Genomic DNA, 24,705 nt, shown 5'->3' with positions numbered 1-24,705 from the left:
ATCTTCACCCATAGGTGTTGCTGTCTGATCAGCCAGGATGTGCAATCATCTCTGAGCTCTGTTCCATTGTATCAGCATGATGTATTCAGCATGATTCAGTGTTCATCATTCTTCATCCAGCTTCTTCTTTAGTGTTTCCAAGTCTCTTTGTCTTAGTGTTTGTCGTACACTCTGTGTTTCTCCTTGCAAACCCTATTGTCTCTTGATAGAGAGGACCAGTGAGTCATAGGAATTAAAAAAGGAAGTGCGAAAGTATCCACTTATAAAGTGTTTGATTCACTTACTGTGATTACAAGTAAAATGTTGACAAGATTCGAACAGGACGTTCAACTTTTCCCTCTAGCTCCAACATTGCTGTAGAGCCTCTTGTACGTTTTATTCTACTTCAGCCCTGTTGTTGAGCTCTTGTACCTTTCATATTTTAAAAATAATTTCAGCCCCTTATCATCATCATCCCCACCGCCGCCCCCCCCTTCATTTTTTCCTTAGGGAAAATTTAAAAGTGAACAGGAAGAATCGTTCTACAAAATGATGCCTGTTTCTGTCAGTCGTAAATTTATGTCAGGGGGTTGTACGACATAATTTGTGTCATGTCAATTGACTTGTTGAAGATTTGTTAGTGTCTACAATGGTTCTAAAGAAATGTTATGTATCTGTCAGCTTTGACCAAATGGATGGTTCAGAAGACCAGTGGGCCATTTACAGGAATCAAAAAGTGAAGCGTAAAAGTGTGCACTCATGAAGTGCTTATCCAACTTGAAGTGTGATTGCATCTAAATGTTGAGAAGATTGAACTAAGATATTTATGTATCTGTTAGTGTATGCAGTTGCCAGTTTCATTGTTTTTCAAAAGTGGTATTGAGGTAATCCAGTGCTCTCTTTCTATTGTATGGAAAAATCAGATCAAAGGAGTTGAAGATGAGATGGAAAGGAGGACCGTCACATATACTTTATGGAATCAATCACCAAAGGATCGTGAGAGGAAAGGATGGCATCCTGTCACTTTTGGATATTTGGATGCAAACCCCAAGCTTATCAAGGGTATTAAGGTTAGTTTATGTCATTATATATTGAGGAGAACCTCCAATGTACTCATAGAGGCTTAGAAACACATAGATATGATGATTTGTAAAGCACCTTAGTTGGTTTCTAGTCCAACAATAAATATGAATCAACACATTCAACTTTCACCTTGAGTGGAGTATATACAGATATTAAGTGAAAATCTAGAAACCTTTCTCTATGCTATGTGGTCCAATCCCTTCTTATGAAGGTAATGGTACGAGCTTGGAGTTCTAGTTTAGCTGGCTGGGTTAGCGAGGCGAGGAGTAGCTGAAAGGATTATCCAAAGTCCACAAGACTTGTACAAGCTGATAAAGGCCAGTAATGCATGACAAAGTCCTCCATAGCAACCATGAGTCTCATGATATTCTGTATATCATCAGCTGTATTTTTGCAACTCCAGAGAAGGCAGCGTGGTTGCTCTGATGCCAATCTGCTTGGTGGTCAAGGAATTTTCATAGTCTCAGCCAAAAGTTGCAAAACAAAAACAAAGAAGAGACCAATAGGGTGCTGTCATGGAACAAAAAGACACTTTTTTTGTTGTGAAACCACTGCTCATTCAGTTAAGTCAATCATGTACAAGGAGAAGAGACATTATAGCAAAATCTATCCAAGAAAATTAGAAACAGTGGTAAAACACATCCGTAGAAGAAGCATTTTGATAAATGGCATGGCAGCAATCAATAATCAATAATGATTGCTGTGGTGAATGTCAGAAGGTAGGCGTAGGGATAAAGAGACTGAAACAATTGCCAGATCTAACCCAAGGAAAGAAGAGGCAATATTGATAGAGCCTTTGATAAAACCTTTCAAACAGCTAGACGAATGTCCCGAATCTTTGACCTACAAATGGGCACACAATTGTCGAGAAAAGGCTACCCAAAAAACTAGAATTGCTATGAAATACCACATTAGATGTTATATTGTGTCATTGCATGTGACCATCTAAAACAATGAGGCAACTGAGGCAATGAACCAATTTGCTTATTTTTGTCCCATAAGAGACCCTCCAATCAAGCATCTCTAGAAGATCCTTTGATTCAAGGGCAATTCGTTTTTCTAAAATTTACCAAGATTGGATTTCCACCATTTTAAGGATTTGTTTGGGTGCCATAATGCATTACCATGCTTACCAATCAAGGGAGGGAGTAATATATGCCTGTATACTTGCATGGATGACATGACTTGCAAAGAAATAAGATGACAACTCTGAGTATTGTATTTAAGTCTCCAACCCACAGGTCTACCGGTTTCAATCATGGAAGGCGCTAGCAAAAAACTCTGTAGCATAAAAGTGATTTTTGGCCAAATGCATAGTAACAGGGGACGCCGGTCCCGGGATGCTTGGAACTCGTCCCGAAACAGAACGCCTATGCGAGACGCGGAGGTGGAACCGGGGATGTCCCCGTTCAGATTCGTCACAAGGGGACGGCCGTCCGCACGTCCCTGAGACATCTTACCTGTCGGGGACAGGACTGTCAGGAGACAAACAGTCACCGTTCCCCGCTTCTCCCGCAGTGAGCAACTGAGCAACCAGCATGGCTTTTTCATGACCGGCTCGTCGGGTCGGAGATAGAGGTAGACGCTCCGACACACGGTCGTGGTGGGATGAGGTAAATATTGCACGCCCATCAAGTGGAGGCGGATCACGCCCTTGGTCATACAAGCTGTGTCCATATCGGTATACGAGTGGCGCAAATAAAGTAAGGGCCCATTTATTGCATGAGCCAAGATTGGAAGTGTACTTTTGTCCCAATGTCACGCCAGAGAAGAGAAGGGAGCTTCTAGATTGTGTGGTTGGACAAGAGGCTCTATTTGCATTGAGGCATGCACGAGTGGCGGTCGGATCTAGCTACACTTGCGGCAACAGTAGCAGTAGTAGTTGATAGGCCTAGAGCTTGATCTATATTAGCGAGTGTGACATTCACACCACATGGAATCAGTGGATTGAGTCCATATTCACCATCAGTGCCTTCGTCCTCGACCATTAGACACCAGACTACTCTCGAGGGAAGCTGGGACCCAATCAAAAAAGAGGAGATAGATTCAGCAGTGGCTCGTTTCTTCTACCATGATCATATTGCCTTTCATACAACCAGGTTTTGAGTCTTGACAAATTGATATGCTCGAATCTTTACTATTTACATTTTTCCCCTTAAATAATATAATTTTTAAGTTTATAACTTATATAATATAAACTTATAACTTGTTCTAAAATCATGTCATCATGATAATTATTGTGTTTATTATTTTATGTCCCTAGGTCGGAGTACTTTTGAGCCATGTTGAAGAAGGTTGGAGAGTATGAGCCTAACTATGTACCCCCCTCTTCTGAGACTTTACGCACTGCCTTGCTCAATAAGGAAAAGCGTGTTGTGGAGCAAGCTGCAGCAAATATAAAGAGAGATTGGGAGAAAAATGGTGTCACACTTATCGCTAATGGGTGGAGTGACACGAGAAAGAGGTCTATCCATGGCATTGCAGCTTATTCTCGAGGGGAGATGTATTTTATGCCATCCCATGATGCTTCAGGAACTAGAAAGTCCGCAGATCAGCTTGCAACAGAGTGGATCTTTGCCATTGAGATTGTTGGGCCACATTTGGTGGTTGGTTTTGTGGCTGATGGTGAGCCCACAAATAGGGCAGCAGGTGCCATTGTTGGAGTGTATAAGCATATCACATTTTCTTATTGCATGGCGCATTGCTTGAAAAACCTTTTGAAGGATATTGGTGAGTTATCATGGATCCATACTGCGATACATCATGCAAATCAAATGGTTACTTTTATTTTAAATCACAATACCTTCGCTATGGGTTTACAAAAAGGTCAAAAAAGATGTTGTTGAAGTATTTAGACATACAGTTTGCCTATAACTTTTTGATGTTGGGACGCCTCACAAAATATATGGGTGCAGTGAGACAGTTGTTTGTTAGTGATGAGTTTAGTACTTCTTCATTGGGAGTCACTCCTGTGGGCATAATATGCAGAGAAAATGCAGAGAGCAATGAATTTTGGGATAATGTAAAAAAAATTGACGCAATGGTTGTGCCTATTGTAGAGTTGTTGAGACTCATTGATGGTATGCAGCCATATATTGGCAAAGTGTATGAGGGAATGGATAGGATGATTGAAAAGTTAAAAGATTTAGTGCCTGATGCTGAGCAATATGAGGATATACATAATTTGTGTATTGAGAGGTGAAATGCCTAAAGCTCGCCTCTGCATTCAGCTGCATTCGTTTTGGACCCTGAGTTTCAAGGTAAGGATTAAGAAAATGATGCTGAGGTCAATCTCCATTGGAGGCAAATTCTTGAGCGCATGGTGCTTGATGTTGACACTAGGTGCAAATTAGAGATCAGCTTGCTCTCTATAGGAGAGCAAAGAACTCTTATGGCTATGCAGATGCTCTACATGACCGATGCAGGTTGGGGCACCTTTGTGGTGGGAGTATTTTGGATTAGATGGGCTAGAGTTGCAGAAGTTGGTTGTTCGTATCTTAAGTCAAGCAGTGAACTCCTCTTGCTTGGAGCAATTATGGAGCACCTACAATCATATTGCTTCAAAGAAGAGAAATCGCCTTGGAGTAGGAAAAGCAAATGATTTGGTCTTTGTTAGTGCCAACTTGAGAATGCTTTGCAGAAGTGTTACTTCACAGGCCGATCCATTTACCCAGTAGGAGATGGAGCAAGAGGAGGAGCATACTCGTTTTATGGAGACTATGCATGGCACCTATGATCATGAGGCTAGCACTTCAAGAGCTGCAGATGCGCATTTTGTTGGAGATGATGATGATTCCCTCTAGATTTGGTCTTATTCCTTGCTAGAGTTCATTTTGTATGTTGGTTCCAAGTTTATGGCTGGTTATAGCTTGGTATCCGGCTGGTAGCTGCCTATATGATGTCATGAACTATTGCCACATGGCACAGCTTGTAGATGCTCATTTTGTTGCAGATGATAATAATTTCCTTTAGATTTGTTCTCCTTGAACATTTGTTTTTAGTTCCTATCTTTGAGGTTTGAAGTTTGAACTCTTTTGTAATACATTGATTGTTAAAGTTTATCCATATGGTTTGTATTTGTCATTTGCTCATCTCATGTTCGTTATGCGATATGGTGATAAAATTCAATGAAAAATAATGTTTTTAAAGCTCAAACTGTGCTTGTTTATACATTTCATTGCAGTAGAGTCCAATGTGATGAGCTGAAAACTGTTTTATATGTGAAAATGCATTTTTTTAATATGCCGTTCCCCCCCACCCTCCCCCTCCCCTCCCCGCGTCCTTGTTCCTTGGTTTTGACCGACCCCCGTCCCCAACCCGGTCCTTGACCCCATCCCTGATCCCGGTCCCGGTCCCGACCCTGTTCCCATCCCCTGTCCCTTGTTTCTATGGCCAAATGGCTCTGTAATGCATGCTACGACTGTGACATGTTGCTGGAAAAGATAAAAGATAAGCCTCATTGTATCCGATTCCCAACTTAAGGAGATTATAAGCTTTGACCAGCTGTGGGATTGCCAATGGTTTTTCAAAAACTGCACTCCATGTATGCTTTCCCTTTGCAGAGAATTACCTTGCTATGATGGTCCGCCTGACCATGAACATGAGATAGCACTTTTTTCCAATCTTCTATCAAATGAGTGGAGTATGGCTAGTATGGCGAGCTTGGGATTTTCCCTCTGAAGTGACCTCAAACACCGTCCCATTTGTTTGTAATCAATGTTCATATACCTCAGTTTTCATATTAACAAACATGACATTCAACATCATTGTCAAAGGCTGTTTTAGATTTTAGAAAAACAGGCAGAAAGGTAGCTTTCCTAGCCAGTACATGTTAGTGAATTTTGAGTATCGTGAAACTCCCATGCATCTTTGGGTACATATCAATAGGGTAGGTCAATGATAACTTTGAAGAACCCCTTACTGCTATTGAGTATGCTAAATGTACTCAAGAGGATTTGTCAATCATTCTAGTGGATGTGGCAAAAGCATTTTGTGCCTTCCATTGGGGCTTTATATCACATACTGTACCATAATTGGGCTTTGGGCATAAATTTGTCCATATCATTTACTAGTTGTATTCATATGCCATAGTGCAATGTATCTTTGGCTAGGATTTGTCAGTTTGTACATATTGGTACAATTTAGTATGAAAAAACAGGCCCTTTTTGGCCACTCTCCTCCAAACCTACAACTTGATTTATCTATTTCTTTTTTTTCCCCCTTCTTTCTTTATTCTCTCTCTCCCCCAAGCCTCTCTCTCTCTCTCTCTCTCTCTCTCTCTCTCTCTCTCTAGCCTCTCCCTCTTTTTCAACCTTTTCTCTCAAGCCTACATTTCTCTCATTTGTATAATCATTCATGTATGATGAATCTAGATTCTACTCCCATCTATGTACTTGTTTGTTGTAGTTAACGGTAGCACATGTTATCCATGCAGTATGAGGTTTTGGCATGTTACCCTCAAGTATTCATCTTATATACTCTAATAGCATTGCTATTTAGAGTTTAAATATCTACTCTATTATCTTTGGTTCAAAACAATCAAGTTAAATTTTTTTCATACTAATATCACACCATACCTTATAAAATCTTAAGGTTCTATTTAGTATTGTATTTTATCGTACTATACTGTATTGTACCTTTCGTACCTGACAACTCTGTGTTAGGGTGAGTGGCCATTATGGCATACATCAAGTTGCCCACTGTGAATACATACGAAACCTTGGTCATCTTGGCCATCTCATCATCTGACGGGAGACAATTTGCTCGACTAACCTTTGTATGAGAGGGTAAAGAACAACCAATAGGCTTACCATCTTGCATATCGAATTGCCCAAGTACTATGTGAATGTACTTTTTCTAGGACAAGTAGAGAAGTCTCTTAAAGCAATTGCGTATAATACATACACCAAGTATGTGTGAGGCTTGCTCCATATTCTCCATCCAAAAGCTATTCTTGAGATGATTCTTGAAAGCATCCAGCTTAGTAGGAGCATACCTATCAATAAGCATATCATCAACATAAGGCACCAAGATAATAAGGTTACCATCACGAGTCTTGGTCATGTATAAACACGGATCCATATTATTGCAAGAATATCCATGTGAATGTATGAAAGCATCAATCTTATGGTACCATTCCCTAGATGCCTACTTAAGCCTATAAAGGTTCTTATTCAATTTGCACACTAGGTGTTCCCTGCCTTTTTTCACAAAGCCCTTAAGCTATTGCATATAAATGTCCTCATACAAGTCCCCATGTAAAAACGCCATCTTGACATCCATTTGATAAAGATTCAAATTCAATTGAGCAACCAAGACCAAGATCAAGCGTAGGGTAGTTATCTTGACTTTAGGAGAGAAAATCTCATTAACATTAACTCCATTTTCTTGCTAAAAAACCTTCGCAACTAATCTAGCATTATATACTAGCTTAGGGTGACTAGGAGTACTGTTCAACTTATACACCCACTTACATGGCAATGCACGCTTTTCATCATGCAAGGAAACTAAGTCCCATGTATGGTTCTTCTGTAGCAAATTAAAGTCAAACTGCATAACCCTCTCTCAAGAATGAGAATCACATTTGTGCATAGTCTCCTCATAGGTAAGTGAGGAAATAGAGTCTATCACCATGACATAATCCATAGAGCGCTCATAGTGACCAAGAGGATGGGTAACTCTAGTAGAGCATCTCAAAACTGGATGTGGAGTATGTACGGCTTGTCCTCTCAGTTCAACATCATGATCCTATACAATAGGTGGAGATCATGGGCCACTACATGAATGACTATTTCAAGCTATCTCACGAGGGCTAATTGCACTGTGATAGGAAGCTCCTCCTGAAAGATGACCCTACATATCTCAATCACCTACTCTAGTTTCATATACATCTTTTTCTCATGGAAAATAACATCATGGCTGCAGACATAGTAGTAAAGAAACACGTTTCTTTGAGTTTGAAACTTACGAAACGTTTTTTAAAGTAAGAAACATTTTTAACAGTAAAAAACATGGTTTTTTTAAAAATAATAAAAAGAGGGGACCTAAAACATGGGTTTTCTGATAAAAATTGTTGGGCAATATTAAACATGATCATGATGATGAGTAATGGCTCGTGATGAGAACTCAAGACTTTAGATGATTGACTTACTTTTGTGGGATTTTGTTTAGTTATTGGACTTTGTTAATTTAGTATTTAGATTCTATTCTTGTCTTGAGAGTTGATTAGTATATGACTTTAGTCTCATTTACGAGTTATTTATGATATATTATGATTCATTTTGGATTTTGACATTTTGTTAGTTTGTTTTGGAACGAGAATCATGATGTTGCAACTTGACTTAGTCCATAGTGTACATGGGCTATTTACATATTTATTTCAATTTTCTTTGTGTCGTATTTATGAATCATAATGTTTGAGGTGAGAACCATAGTATAGATTATCTAAAGACTAACTTTGACTTAAGTCAATAATGGATCATGGATATGTAACGCATTAATCTCAATTGACTCTCATGTATTATCACTCAAGCGATTGGCCTTTCTTGGTTTAAGAGAGAGTTCCATAGAGGTTTAAAACCTCTTTCCCTAGTTAAAACTATTTTAAAATCCCTATATAAAAAAACCCGTGTTTCTTATTTTACCCCCTCTTGAAAAAAACTTATGAAACACGTTTCTAACGTTTTGTTTTTAAACGTTTCTAATGTTTTTGGCTGCTATGGCTGCAAATAACCTTCCAAGCATGTGGATCCCAAAGACAATATCCAATCTCACCTGTATTACCAAATACAAGACAAATACATTTGATGGACTTTGAATCTAACTTATTGCCTTGTCTTTGGGAATATGGCCGAAAGCCTCACATCTAAAGACTTGCAAGTATGTATATGAGGGAGGTTTACTAAACCATACCTTCTTTGCAACTTTGCCACCAAGAGCAGTGAATGGGGATCTATTAGTGAGATGCACGGTAGTAGTTTTTTACAGCCTCAGCCCAAAAGTGCTATGGTAAGCCTGTTGGACTAAGCATAGAATTGACTCTTTCCTGAATAGTCATGTTCATGCTCTCTGGAACATCATTCTAGGGTGGGGTGTATGGGGCAGTCAATTGACGCTTAATACCCCTCTCATCACGTAGTTGGTCAAAAGCCTTGGAGACATATTCACCCCTATTGTCAGATTGTAGGCATTTCAGCCTATACCAAGACTGGTTCTCAACCATGGTGAGAAAGCGTTGCAACATAGATAAACATCTGATTTCTGCTTAATAGGATACGCCCAAATATCTAAATGCATGAGAGCCAAAGGCTCACCCATACACAAAGAACCAAACTTCGTATGCAAGTTACGAGTTTGTCTGCCATACAAACAATGATCACATAAATCAAAACAAGAATAATCCAAGGGAGGAAGATACTGCAAACACGTCAATATTCACATTCCTTTCAAGGACATGTGCCCAAGGTAACAATGCCATAAAGATACATGTGAAATATTAGCACAACCAAACCATAGTCAATAGACCCTAAAATAAGCAAAGGGTAGAGATTGCTAACCTTGATACCTCTAGCAAAAACAAGATTGCTACAAGTGATCTTTCATGAAGAATCACCAAAAGATACATGGTACTTGTCATCATTCAACAGTCTAGCTGAAATAAGGATTTTAGTCAAAGTTGGAACATGATGTATATCATCAGACACAAAAGGAGGATCAGTACCAAACCGCACACTCCCTCAAGGGGCAAAATCATTGTCTGTAGAGGATATATTGGCTGAAAACTCACTACACCCACTACTTGAATGCAACAGCAGCCTATGTTGGCCCACAAGATGTGGTTGACATGCTTCTCTTCCTAATAGTTCCTTGGATTCCGAAGATGCTTCTTTGCATATTAAAGGCCATGCGCAGTCAAACCAGTCACGTGTGCATGCTGAAAATGAGTTGATTTAGTAATTAGCACGTGCTGAAAATCAGATCTATTTATGACTAGGATAATGGTATTCTGATGCAAACTATAAGAGTTACCGCTTAAGCTAGAGAAGCAAAATGATCTCCTAGATGACCGTCGGAAACTCCTTGTGATATCAAATTGCTCCTTTACTCTCCATACAATTGCGAGTGCTCGTCACATACATCGACCCTTTAGTGGACGCTTGTCTAATTGCTGCAGCTTGCAATGAAGAGCCACTATGTGCAAACACCTTCACCTTTATTGTAAGGTGATCATGGATGTAGCTGGTCACATCACTTTCATCATCCATTTGAGCTTACCGATGTGCTCCATGAGCAAGTCAAGACAACAACTTGCACATGGAGTCCATATGATGGTAGGAACTTGACCTCGAGCAAGTGGTCAATGCAACAACAATTGGATGCATTGTTTGCAGCAACTTGCACCACATTTGCGGGGTTGACCTTCATGTAGAAATTAGAATACAATGCTTAGATCACACACATACACACTTAAATTTGACATCCAATCCTTGGGATGGCAAGGGGTGGTGATATGAAACCAACCTTCCTTCTTGGAATGGGTGGTATTAACCTGATTTAAGAGTTAATTACAACAATAAATAAATGCACATAAAATGAAATACACACTTTACCATAACATTCTTGGACAGTAGACTCCCTGTTGGCCCCAAAACTGGCGCCCCTTGCGGTATTTCTTTAGCTTCATTCAATTGGAAGGAGTATAACTTGAGATTCTGCAATCTCCTCCTTCTAACCAATTGCTCTTGCTGCCATAAATGACCAGCAAGCCTTTTTGGTCATTTGCCCCTTGATTCACCCAGGACTTCTTCTCCAATTTGACCCTTGGCTGGCCAAATGCTGCCCCAAATCAATTTGAGATGGGCCGGCTCCTAAAATCCCTTGATAATCTTCAATTATCAGCTGCTGATTTCAGTCCCTTGAGTCTTCAATCTCTGGCACGGATCCCAAGGTGACTGCTAAACCCTAATTTTTGCTGTAAATTAGGGTTTACTGCAGAAATTACAGATCAGCCCACCAAAAATGGCTGAGATCTCCTCCGAATGGCTAAGAATTGCTAAGAATGGCTGACCATAGTCTGAAGGAGATGAGAGAATGTTGTAGAGAGAGAAAATTCTGAGATTTGTCGCAAAGAACTGATCAAAATCAGCTGCTGCCCTGCTATACCAGCCCCAAACGGATGCACCAACAACAATAGGAGAATTAGAGACTGTGATCTTCAGGAGAAAGTGCATCAGCAGCAATTTCCAGCTTCCCAAGGTCAAGAATATGCAATCTCCATCACCAAAATGGTCTCCAATGACTGGGAAATGGACCCAAAAGTTAGCAGCAACAGTCCAACACCTCTTTCCAACACCTCCAAAATGAAAAAACGAGATTTCTCTCTCCCTTCAGCCCTATTCAGCCTTTCCCCCACTTGCATGGGAAAGTTTTGCCAAGTGGCAGCTTTCTTAATCCATTTTCAGCAATTTTCAGCCATTTAATTAATTTTTAGAATTAATTAATTTTGAAAATTATTTCAGCCCTTAATCCATGCTTAGAAAATTGACCTTGCCCATCCAAAAATTAATTGGCTAGGCCATTTGCAACCCAAAGTGATCCCATGCATTAATTGGCCCTTGGACAAGCATTAATCTATTAATTAATGCCTAGTCCCTAGTGTCACCACTGACACTTAATGGCCAATTAATGGTCCTGGGGGCAAACTGACACCAAAATTCACCTAGAATCTAACAAGTGTAACTTGTTACAACTTTTGCCTTTGACACCCATCTTTTTCACAGGGTCCTTGGGTCTTCAAGTGTAAAAAAAGTAACTTGCACCTCACATGTGCATCTTTTAATTGCACATTTGATTAATCCTTTAATCAAATGTCAATTAAACATAAGCAAAGCATTAAATTTTCACGTCCTTGTGACATGATACCTTGTAGCAATGTTCTTAGACACTTGGAATGTCCTTTGGGTATTGATGTTCAATCAAAATACTTGCTAGAATGAATCTCCCAAAACATGGAGGCAAATTTTATCTATTGGAAAACACAAGGCTTGCCTTTTCATGTACGCCTCAAAGTAACCTAGGCCATCATGCTACCTACGCTTACCTACTTTTTACCACTTTTGCGTTTGAACACTGCTTCTTTGAATACTCTTACCAAACATATCCATTTTATGTTGTGGAGAAAGGATTTCTTGCATGCATCTCTTGGATTTCTTAGAGCCATTTCCACACCCCGAAAAGTATAGGACCCATATGGTGGCCCTTTGTTGGTCATTCTTTAGAGCAATGTGTATTGATTGTCATCCTTGGGTCTTTATAGTCCGCTTTTTTCTAGAAGACTGAGGTATTGTACATGGTAACACCCGCATATAGACATCATGGTGCCACCACATTCTTAATTCTGATGCTCACTTTTCCACATTCTCCATCTTGGTGAATCATTTGGTTTCTTCTTGGAGACTCGTTCTTCAGAGTACCCGTTGGTATCTTGTAGAGGATGTTCTAGAGACAAATTTCTTTCAGTTGGAATTATTGGCGTTGTTGCGACTGCTCTCTTGGGATGAGAAACAAGAGGACATGCCCACATTCAATCATATGGCACGTTTGGGTTTGTCTTCAATCATATGGGTTGATGCTATTCCATATGGCTAAGAGACTTTTTCGGATTCCTCATGGATACTACAACTTATGGGGTCGGATTGAAAGGTTGCCACCACCTATGCAGGCTTTTCTTGCACTTGACTTGGATTGCCCTTGGCAACATTGGGATCTTGCTAGCTGTCTTTGTTGGCAAGCATTACTAAAGCCAATGTAATCTTGGGCATGCATAAATCCAAGGCTTGGTGAAAAATGACAGTGATGGAAGGATGGTTGAACAAGACTTGCTTCAAATGCAAGGTTTTTCTTTGGAGAGTGGTCATTGGTGGGCTTCCCCTTGCTTCCACCTTTCCTAAGCACCGAATCTCAAATGGCAACTATTGTTTTTGTACAACAAGCATGGAGTCTTTGCATCTTAGATTTATTTCCTACCCTTTGGCTAGGAAAATTTGGGCTCTTTTGATAGATATTTGGCAAGGGGTTGTTGGTTTATCATTGTGCCCTTTTGATTGGGTTTTTGCCAACAAGGCCAAATATCCCACCCCAGTGCAGCCACATATAAATGTCTTGTTCCATTGTTTCAAATTTTGGGGCTGTTGGCATTATTGGATCACCTCGAATGCTTTCGTTTTTGAGTTTGCCATAGGCATCTCGAGACACATAGCCAAACTTTGTTCCAATAAACTTTGTGTTGAGGTGTCGAGATTGCATGCGTTGGTTTTTGAGTTGAAATTCATTTCTGGCGAGGCTTGCAATTGAGTCACGTTCCGCGTGTCAAGATCAGGTGCCTAATGATGCTCCTTGGGTTTGTGTAGTCAAATGACATGCTTCACAAGAAGCTCGTTCAGTTCCTGCGCATTCGGCCTATGATAATATCACACAAACTTTTCAACACATGGGTAAAAGGTTCTACTCAAAACCTTAACCACAATCTTCTTAGGTATCTACAGCTATAGTCGGTAAAGGTGCTACAGATTCTACTTTGAGTGGTAGTTTTTTCCCTCCCGAGATGCATTTCATGCTTAGCAACATCAATTCTCCTCTTGTGTATCAATTGCTGGATTGCATAGAGCAGATCCTGTGGATGTGATTTGTAGTGAAATGGAGAGATCTCAAGCCGCTAAATCAGTGGATGCAAAAGGGAAAGTGGTACTCCAGTAGATCTTCCCCTCTTTGTCCATCATGAAACTCACCTTATGGAACTTCAAAGGGGCTTTGTTGCCTAGTAAGGCGTATAGGTTGTGGAGGATGGTTTTTGCTAGTATTCAAATGTTTTTTATGTAGTGGAGCATAAGCAACACTTGTTGGCAAGTTCCACTTGTGTTTATAAGGACTTTACAGTATTCTTTGGTGGTATTCAAATGTTTTTTATGTAGTGGAGCATAAGCAACACTTGTTGGCAGGTTCCACTTGTGTTTATAAGGACTTTACAGTATTCTTTGGTGGCCAGGTACCTCATAAATTTGAAGTTATATTGGCTGTTTGCTCTTTGCTGCAGCCTTGATTGGTTCGTCAGGATGTTTGGGATAGATTCTTGGTAGTGGAGATTATATATAAGGGGGAGGTCTTGAGGTTGGTAGATGTGTGTGCACCTAATATTGCTCCAGACTATCATCAACTGTGGGGGGATTTTTTGTCTTTTCCATGGCTCATCAAGGGCTTGTTATGGGTCATTTAAATGTTTGTGTATCTATGGAACATGCGACTTCGCCTCACTTTGTTATGGATGGCCTTGAGTGTCAAGCATGGGATGCTATGGCTGCCTTGGCTTTGAAACAAGACATTTGATTGTGGTTACATCCTTATGAGTCCGGTTTTACATACGGATGTCTTCAACATTCGGAAACTTGGGCCTGACTAGATAGAGTGTACATTTACCAGAGTGATTTCTTCCTTCCAATAGAGATTGACATGTGGATGGGGAGGCATCACATCCTTTTGGATCACCACCCCTTGGTTTTGGACATGACTCATTGATTGGTGCATGCCTTCAAGGCTCTTCTTACCCACTTGCCTTTGCATTTCAATCAGTCTTTTCTATTGAAGGATCAAATTTTTGGGTACATGCAGCAGTCGATTGGTTAGTTTAGCATATAGGTTGTGCCTAAGGGCATTGATGAATGGCTTATTTTTAGGGATAATGCAGGTGCCTTGTCGTAACAGTATGGTATTCAACATGCTTTTTTTTGGTGCTAAATTGCAATATGTGCACTCTTTGTTTTTGGGACATTCACTCAATATGCAACACGTTGGGGACAACTCTGATGATTTGGCCACATGTTTCGAATGGCTGAAATGTAGAGTTTAAGCTCTATAAGAGGAAGAATATGCTAAGCTCAAATTGCTGGCTTATTTGGATGCTTTGCATGATACTAATTGGCAGACTCATCACTTCTTTGCTCGGATGTGTCAAAGATATGCCCGAGAGAATATTGTGCGATTGATAAACGAGCAAGAGGAAATGGTTGTTGAGCCCACATCCATCATTCAAATCTGCCTTGAATACTATCGATCTTTGTTGGGTCAGTAGAAGTTCTTTTTGATTCTGTTTTTTTGCTCGAAGATACATTTGTGACTTGGTTTGAAATCAAGTCAAGCTTGAATGGAGGGAATTGATGGAAGCACATATCGCAGAGGAAGAAGTGGGGGAAGTGCTATGCCATTACCCATAGGAAAAGTCCGGGTTGGAATGGCCTCTCTAATGAGTTGTTTTCAGTCAATGTGGAATAGCTTAAGGACCTATTGACTTGCCTTTGTTAGCCTGTTTGGAGATCGATATCGATGCCTATAGATTGGAAAATTGCAGTTATTGGTTTGCTGTCGAAGGTTCCTTCCCTGTCCACTTTAAAGCAATGGAGGCCCATTTCAGTGACGGCTTCATTATATAAAATCTTTTCCAAAATCATTGCCAATAGATTGCAGAAAGTGTTTCCACAGTTGATTCATCCTTGTCAGTATGGGTTCATTTAGGGACGGAACATCATGCATAATATTTTGAATGTTCAAGTGGGGATTGATTATGCCAAAGCCTCTCGTGAACATGTAATTATGATGCAATTAGATATTGAAAAGGCGGCAATTTATGTCTGCGATGGGCTTCGGTCCTTGCATGAATTCTCTTATGTCTACCATGGGCTTTGGTCCTTGCATGAGTTTTCTTATTGACACTATCAGCCACGATGTAGTGGCACATGTTGTACTTAATGGGGGAGCCATAGAAGAGATTGCTTTATCTTGTTCTAGTCGTCAAGGATGCCCTCTCAGTTCTTTATTGTTTGCATTGGTCACTATGTTTTTTTTGCTGGATCAATTGGTTGAGGATGGGGAGATCATTGGTTTATCTCTTCCTTGTGGTTCTCAACTTTTGGGTATACGGAGACAGATTTGCAAGAATTTGGTTGGCTAGGAGCTATTCTTTCCAAAGGAGATATTACGCGGCACTTGGGATATCCCATTGGAGTGGAACCCCCTCCCCAAGCACTACTTGATTGGATGTCCTATAGAATTGATGTTAGGTTTTTGTATTGGAAATCTGATGGCTAGCTTCTTCATGTGTAACTCAAAGTGGCACAATCTATCATGATTAGTATGGTCTCTTATTTTCTACCCCAACTTCTTTGGACCAAGAAATCTCTCTTGGAATTGGTGCATCCTATTTGTTTTATGTTATGGAATAAGAAAGGCAATCATTTGGGTCAAGTATGGATACCTTGGTAGCATATTGGATGTTAATCTTCACATGACAACTCTGAGAATGGCTCTTTTGCAAGCCCTTCGCGTGTAAACTCATCCTTGGACTGATGTTGCAAAATTCTTTATCGAAGAGATTGGTATCTCCCATGGTTGCATGATTATTCTGTGCATCTTAGTGGCATGTGTCAAATTCTACGAGGCCTCTTAAATTGTCGCAATCATTTCTTTTGACTCATTTGATTGCCTCTTGACAAGAAATACTTTGCTTTGTAGCTCGGCGTCCTCCTAATCTTTGAAAGGAGGCTAATTCATTACAAGTAGAAGTATTGGCTACATCCAGGTTGCTTCATTGGCCGCATAAAGATTTGCAACGAGATAAATTCAATCGAATGCCTTGATCGGGGTTGCAATTGATACATGATGCTGTCATTCTTGAGCAGTCCCATTTTTTTTATTTCTGGCACATACGCTAGAACTTTTGAGTGCCTAGAGGCTATAGCTGTTATTGTGTGGAGATTGCTTGTCGGTGGTCTTCCTACTAGGGATGTCCTACATGCCCACAAGATCTCGCAGGGCCATTGTGTCTTGCGCTACTTGTGATGAGACATTGATTCACCTCTTCATCTCTTGCTTTGTGGCAGACAAATTTGGAGCTTTGTTTTCCATTTGTGGACCTTAGTGACTCATCAGCAGAGTGGACGCTATTCTTGGGCCTTAGGCAAGATGCCTTCATTGTCTTCTTTGCACTCGGATTATGCTTGTCTTTTCCGATTATCATATGGACAGCTCTCTAGCACATTTGGTGTACCCATAATGCCTTTACTTTCGACTTGGCCTTGGGTACATTCATGGTCATGTGGCCCAAGTTCAAGGATTACTCTTATGGCAGATTTCTTCCATGATTTAGTAGATGTGGTCCTCCTTGATGTGGCTGCTTCTTGGCTGGATATTGTTCACTCTACTCCAATCTTGCAACCAGCATGGTATTTGTGTGTTATTTTAGAGTAGCCTTTTGGCTTTGACTAGTGCTTGACAGGAGTTTCATGGCTGGCCAAAAGGCCTAATGTGAGACTTCTGTCCTTTCTGTTTTGATGACCTGAAGGAAGGATGTAAATATTCAAGCATTGATATACACTTACTCTTGACTCTTGAGAGAGGGAGGGAGGGAGGGAGGGAGGGAGGGGAAAATAGCGATGAGATGACTTGACCTGCAATCTGACCCTAACATCTCGTCAGCCCCCGATGCGTCACCTCTGCTTTACCTGTCAGTCTACGCAATTCCTGTCGCACCCTTGTGTGTAGGGGCCCCACAGCCCTAGAGGGAGCAAAAGAGAGGTGGAGAGAGATAAAGGCTGCTCGTCTGCGTCAGACATTTCCTACTCTCCCTAACCTGCATGTCTGAACCTGTAACTTGCTGCCGGTGTTCACACAGACCTACACAGCTAAGGTTTGTGTGACCTAGAACCTCCCTGAATGACCTGCAGACCTAGATGACTAGGGTCTGCATGACCTGGAATCTCCTTGCGTGACCTGTAGACCTGCACGACTGCATGATATTCAAATTATTGACAGACGAGAATGACTAGGAGAAAGGCCACGAAACCTATAGACAGGCCACGAAAGCTGCAGACAGTGACGACCTACTTGTAGTTTCATGATTGGATTGTAACCTAATTGTTGACCTACACGCTGCTAGTCAGAGACTCCAGACTGCAGTCTTGTGAAGCCAGCTAATATGGCTGACCTTGATACTGTGTTCTTGGATCATGTAGCTGCTCCGGATTTGGTGGCTAACAATGAAGAGGAAATGGTTCCATGCACGAAAGAAATTGTACCTTGTTTGGATAATCAGCCGGTAGGCAAACGTCCTAAACATGCTTCCAATGAACCTATGGGCTTTGCGGAGGCTTCAACTCCAGTGCATTACTCCTATCCAATCTTAGGCGCAAAACAACCACCGTCTTTGAGGAACCCTGAGAGTTGGACTGGGAGCACTTGCTCAGATGTGCAAACACCTTGTTGGGTGATTATGTTCACAAAATCCTTCGAGTGCAGTGGACAAGGTTGAGGAAGATGTTGTGGATGCTAATGTGGATACTAAGGTTGTGTTGCGCTCACTTTTCGGCTTTTATGAAAAGGGTATCATACTGTTTTTCATATGCAGAATTTTGATGCTTGCCCGGATCTATCAATGGCTAGCCTCTTTGATGCAATCCAATTTTGTGGATGAAATTTTTGTCGGCCCCAAGGGCTTTTATGAGGTGCTCTTGCATTCTTCTCACATGCGGGATGCTTTATTGGCTAAGATACCTTTGTTTTTCGATTGTTGCTTGGTACACATTGTACCGTGGCGGCCCTCGGTAGATTTCCAATGTCTATTGCAGTGTGAATGTCCCATTTGGGTGGAGGTTGAAGGTTGCTCTGCAGTGTATTGTCCTTTGTTAAAGGATGCCATGGCTGCTATTGGCATAGTGTTGGCGCCACCAAACTTGCATCTTGCTAATTGAAACAGATTATATTTGCTATGGGATACTGGCTGTAAGAGGCCTAATTGGCCACACATGAACTGCTCTGGTATGCATGTATTACTCTTTCGGCTCAAAAGGGGGCAATTTGGCAGGCCACTGCTTTTCTTGTGGGCAATTGGGTGAATTTATGTCGGAGTGTCTAGACAAAGTGGATACAAATGTTGCCCCCGTGGGGGATGCGGACATGTTAGCTGAGGAGTCAAAGGATAGTGAAACCCCTTTACAGAGGACCATCGATAAGGGTAAACAACTTATGCATTCAGGTGATCAGTCAGTCTTGAGACTCCACTGTCACAAGTTCAACACTCCAATCCCCTAGACTCCTTGCGCACTTATGCATAAAGAAAGGCAACATCCCCTTCTAATAATGCCCCTTTTGATGTTTCTCCTCCTGCTTTGAACAAAGTGGGAGGTGCTAATGTGTTGAGACCCATTGGTGTGCATTGCCTTTGACTGCATAGGCAAGGTCAAGGTCATCACCCCATGGGATCGTAGATACCCTCGTTCAGCCTAGTGAATGGATCTAGCCCCTCCATTTCAAAGTCTACTCGTCCACGACAGATTGCTTTTGCGGTTTTGGCAGATTTCTTCAATGATGGAATTCTTGAGGCATTGGGAAATGAAGTCCAAGCGAGGAATGGCCAGCCTCCTACCTGACTCTGATTTTGATCATGTGGATTGCCACTTGGAATGTTCATAGGATTTGTTCTTGCAATAAGCAGCATGACATGTGGCACATTTTGCATGAGAATTGTTGGGATGTGTTTTGTGTTGTTGAGCACAAAAGTCATGATGAGGCTGGTCGCATTTTGGATTGTCAAGGTTTTCGCATTTTTTATGTTGGTAGCAAAGTAGTGCACTACTTGGCCATACTTATGGTGGTGCAAGAGAAACTTCAGTCGGTTCTTATAAAAAATGATGCGCATGGCTGCTTTATAGTAGTGGAAATTGTTTTGAAGGAGAGGTTTTGTGGCTTGTTGGACTTTACATGCACAATGCCTCGTCGCATCGTTAGGCCCCGTGGAATGAGCTTCACGGTTCTTTGTACTTGGGTAAATTGAGCTTGCTCATGGATGACTTTAATATGGGCATTGATCCTTCCCAATCTAACTCAGAGCATTCTCTGATGGATATGCCAAAAACCGGAGCTTGGAATGCTATTGCAATGGATGTTCAAAGCAAGATATTTGGTCATGGCTTTGTCCATGATCTTGGGGGTTTACATTTCACTCGACCCAATTTTCAGCCACGTGGTCTCGATTGGACTATATTTATGCTATACATCTAGATTCCTTCTTACCAGAAATTTTGCAAGTGTTGCAGAGCTATACCTTATCGGATCATTTCCCTTTGTAGCTTTATATGATCAGAGAATGTCTTTTAGGGTCTTTTGGGAAGATTGCCCTTGCGCTTCAACTCATCCTTTCTAAGTCATGCTATTTTTAAACAATGTATGAGCTAGCTCTTAGAAAGGTTTCTGTGTGTTTTTCCATTGGAAGGCTTTGCCTCCTTTGATAAGCTACTTCTTAATGTCTAGACAGTGGCAAGACACTATGCGATTTACCATGCCTCACTCACAATGCAGTGTTTGCATGTTGGAAAGGATATTCTAGGCTTGGTCTGTCTACTATTGCTTGTTTCTTCCCATGATACATTCTTGGTTTTGTTACCGGCAAAGTTGGCCAAACTTACACAAAACTTTCAGCTGCGGTCTTATTAGCAAGCTAAGCTTTGAAATTTGACTAATGGCCTTCGAGATAGTTCTTTTTGATCTCATAATTTTTTTCGAGCTTTACATCCATCCCCTGCACGAGAGAATATGGTGAGATTATAAAATGCAGAGGGCCACATGGTTACAAACCTCCAACCCATTGAACGTATGTGCCAAGATTACTTTGCAATTCATTTGGGTTCTCAGCAGGCATGCTTCCCTCAAGTTACTTGTGCCCGTGCACTCTTTTGTGCATTGGTCAAAGATTAGGTTCCGCATGATATGCATGCTACTTTGGATGCTAATATTCATGAGGATAAAGTTATGGATGTCTTGTTGTAATTGCTCCACGATAAAAGGTGTGGCTGGTGAAGCCAGCCTTCCTCCTCAGATAGGGTGGTAAATAACCTGATTAAGCACTAGTTACAGCAAGCATAAAGTTCACTTAAACTGAAAATGCACACTTTACCACTTAAATCTTGGATATAAGACACCCGGTTGGTCCCAAAACCGGTGCCCCTTATAGTTTTTCTTTATCTTATATTGCAAATGGAAGGAGTACAACTAAGATCTTTTGATCTCCTCTACTAATCTAAGTGCCTCTTGCTGTCAAAAGTGACCAACAAGCCTCCAAACCAATTTGCCCCTTGGTTTGCTTAGGGATTGGCCTTCACCATGCTCCTTGAAAGGCAAATTCAGTCCCAAGTCTAATATTGGATGGTTAGCCTCTTAAATATCCTTGAAATTCCTCAACTTCAGCTGTCGAAATTTAAGTCCTAGGCCCTCAATTCTAAGCATGTATCCTCAGATGGCTATCAAAACCCTAATTTTTGCTGTAAATTAGGGTTTACAATAGAGATTCATTGAAATCTCTTCCCCTAATGGCTCAAGCTGCTTGAAATTGCTGAGATAAGTTGAGAGATGGCTGGGGAATAAGAGATAATGTTGTAGAGAGAGAAATACAGAATTTCATTGCAAGAAATGTTGAAAAACTAATGCTATTCTGCTCAAACAGCCATGGAAGCTGTCACCTACAGCTTAGGACCACCAGAAATACTAGTGCCTCCTCTTGTATGCTGTCACGTGCACTAGAAGGACCTTGGATTGTTGTCACGTGCTCCTAGAGGGCTACAAATTGTTGTTACTTGCTGTAGGATTGATCCTTGGTGGTTGCAAATCACACGAGCAACCTCTCCTTGCTCTCTAACAGCCTCCTTTTCTCTCACAATGGCTAGAATAGACTTGCACAAGCCCCTTAAAACGTTTTTTTCACTTGCACGGGCAAGTTTTGCCAAGTGGCAGCGTTCTTATCCCATTTTCTAGCATTATCCAGCTTATTAAACTAATTTTTAGAATATTAATTTTGAAAAGTAAGTTAATAACTATTCTGGTGCTCAAAAAATCAAATTTACCAACCAATAATTAAATTGGCTAGGTCAATTTGTTTTCCAAGTATCCCTGAAAATAAATTGACCTAGGCTCAAATCTGACACCGGGTGCCACCTAGTACCTGTTAGACATAACTTATTGTAACTTTTGCCTTTGTTATCCATTGCATTCTCGGGGTCCTTGGCCCATCACTATGAAATAGCTGTCATGTGCATCGCATGTGCTAAAGAACCTTGCACATTTGATTAATAACTTAATTAAATATTATTGGTAATATTAAAGCATCTCAAAATTTCACGTCCATGTGATAGCTAGGGTGGTGTTACTGATGAAATCTTGAAAAGTCATGCATCGCTTTTGGCCGAACTGCTCACGGCAATGTGCCAACAAGTTTGGGATTCAAGCAACATGCCTTTGCCATGGAAAGAAGGGATCATTAAGTTGATTCTTGAAGTTCCCTTCCCTTCGAAACTTGCGTACTAGAGACTAATATCCTTGGTGGACACCATGTATAAGATCTTTGCAAAGGTATTGGCAAATCATTTTCATGAGCAGCTACTTGGTTTGGTACATCCTCATCAATATGGCTTCATCAAGGGTAGGAACATTCCGAATAATATTCTCAATACCCAAATGGCCATTAATTGTGTGCGACATATATAGCAAGAGGTGGCCCCTGGTGTAATTGGACTTGGAAAAGGCCATGGGTTTTGGGCGTGGTATGGGCAGGTTAATCTATATTATCAGTGTGGGGGCTACATCCAGTGCTATAATGAATGGTGGAGTTATTGAGTCCTTTTCCCTTGCACGTTTGGTTCGTCACGGCTGCCCACTGAGCCCTCTTCTTTTTGCACTTGCTAGGCATCCCATTCTCTCTATGTTGTCGTATCTTGTTGATACAAGACAACTAGCTCGTTTATCTCTTCCTTCACATCAGCATTTAATTGGTCAAGCACTAACAGATGATACCTTTATGGTTCTGAAAGTGGATGCCACTAATCTTCGCAATGCTTTGGATGTTTGGGATCTATTTGGACATGCATCGGGTCTCTGTATTATTGCTGCCAAATCATCCCTTATTACTTTCACGAGCTCCAATTTGTCACATTTGGGATGGTAGGGTGTGCTTGTTCTGCAAGGAGATATTATGAGGCAGCTTAGTTATCCCTTGCATGTCAATGTGCAGCCTAAACACTTGCTCAAATGGATCTCACACAAATTAGAAGACAAATTTGTCTATTGGAAATCTCAAGCTTGGCCTTTTCATGTACGCCTTAAAGGGGCACAGATCGTTATGCTTCCCATGCTCACTTACTTTTTGCCATTGCTGCCCTAGACTAATGTGGCTCTAAAGGATATCACCCGACACCTCTTCTTTATGCTATGGAAGAAAGACTCATTGCATGCTAGTATATCATGGATATCTTGGAATTATGTTTGTACATTGAAATCCATGGGGGTGGGGCTGTTTTAGATGTGCATACTCATATGACAGGCACAGCCCTTCACTGGTCGCTTTTGCAATCCATGTGTGCTGGTCAACCACCTTGGATAGCTATTGCCGGTTATTTTCTTGAAGATCATGGCCTTTAGCAAGGTAATGCAAAGATTCAAGGTTCTTGGTGGCATGTCCTTAATGCTGATGTTCAGTTCTCTACATCTGCTTCAATACTCCCCACTCACTTGGTATGTTCATGGAAAGGTACAATAGCACCATCTGGCTGAGGATAGATTGGCGAGTAATTCTTTCAAAAGAAATTCAGGCAGTTTCTTGTCTTCTCTCATGGGAGGACAAAATCAGAGGACAGACCTAAGTTTAATTTAATCGTATGGCTCACCTTGGATTGGTCTCGGTTGGCTGATGCTCCTCTCTTGCTTTGATGCACACTCATGTCTTTTCCCATAGTTAGGCAGGTTTTCCGGGTCCCTCGTGGCTATTGTGTCCTTTGGGGCAAGGCCTCCAAACTTTAACAAGACCACCAACCTTTTCCTATCCTATTCTGCCTTTCCTTGGTAGGATTGGAACCTTGCAGGCCGCTTGAGTCTCCAATCTTCCTTAGTTCATCAGATTTACCACCTCATGATCAAAGACCATTTGTGGTTGACCATTATAGCTAATGTGCTCTGGGGACTGCACAAAACCAAAGCTTGGTGGAAGCTCACAATCATGGAAGGACTTCTGCAATGGCAGCTTCATCTTATTTAGCATGCCAATACTTTGTCTATAGAGGATTTGTTACCTTGGTGTCGAGCGGTCTCTTTAGTGAACCTGCCCTGATTTGTACTCCTTGGTGTTCCTTTCACATGTTTGTAAAAGAGAGTGGAGTTTAAACACGGTGCCCTAGAGTCATCCTACATCTTCCAATCATGTAATCTTTTTTTTTTTTTTTTTTTTGACTAATACAACTACCTATTATGAGAGAGAGAGAGAGAGCGAGGGCTGCAGAAATAGTCACCAATCATCACCCCATACCCGTGACCCTCCAACTTAGCTAGCCTTTGATGCAAGTGGTCGAGTCATCAGCCGATAGGACCGCAAGTTCCTAGGCTCTACCTCTCACCATGAAGACTTGTCTTCCTCTTTGCAAGTCGACCATTAGTGACCCAACCCTTTTGCAGCCTTAGGTGGCTTCTTTGATGATGGTGTATTGGAGAAATTGGTGGCAAAGGTCCAACAAAGATCCCATAGCCCTTGATCCTATGTCTAGTCCTGGTGTGCCTCTTGTACAC

General features: G+C 41.2%; 1 protein-coding gene across 1 annotated transcript in view; it reads left to right on the top strand.

Moving 5' to 3' along the window:
• LOC148020794 (Core-2/I-branching beta-1,6-N-acetylglucosaminyltransferase family protein) overlaps window positions 1-24,705 on the top strand; it is a 149,996-nt gene that overhangs the window by 71,043 nt on the left and 54,248 nt on the right. Inside the window, exon 9 of the mRNA XM_087698604.1 lies at window positions 903-1,049. Coding sequence (XP_087554730.1) covers window positions 903-1,049 — 147 coding nt within the window. The remainder of the gene's footprint in view (window positions 1-902; window positions 1,050-24,705) is intronic.

The sequence above is a fragment of the Lygodium microphyllum genome, chromosome 18, assembly GCF_053477565.2.
Source record: "Lygodium microphyllum isolate KBCC chromosome 18, Lygodium_microphyllum_v1.1.10, whole genome shotgun sequence".
Taxonomy (NCBI): domain Eukaryota; kingdom Viridiplantae; phylum Streptophyta; class Polypodiopsida; order Schizaeales; family Lygodiaceae; genus Lygodium; species Lygodium microphyllum.
The sequence above is the reverse complement of the archived record's forward strand: the minus strand, read 5'-3'. Positions and strand labels throughout refer to the sequence as shown.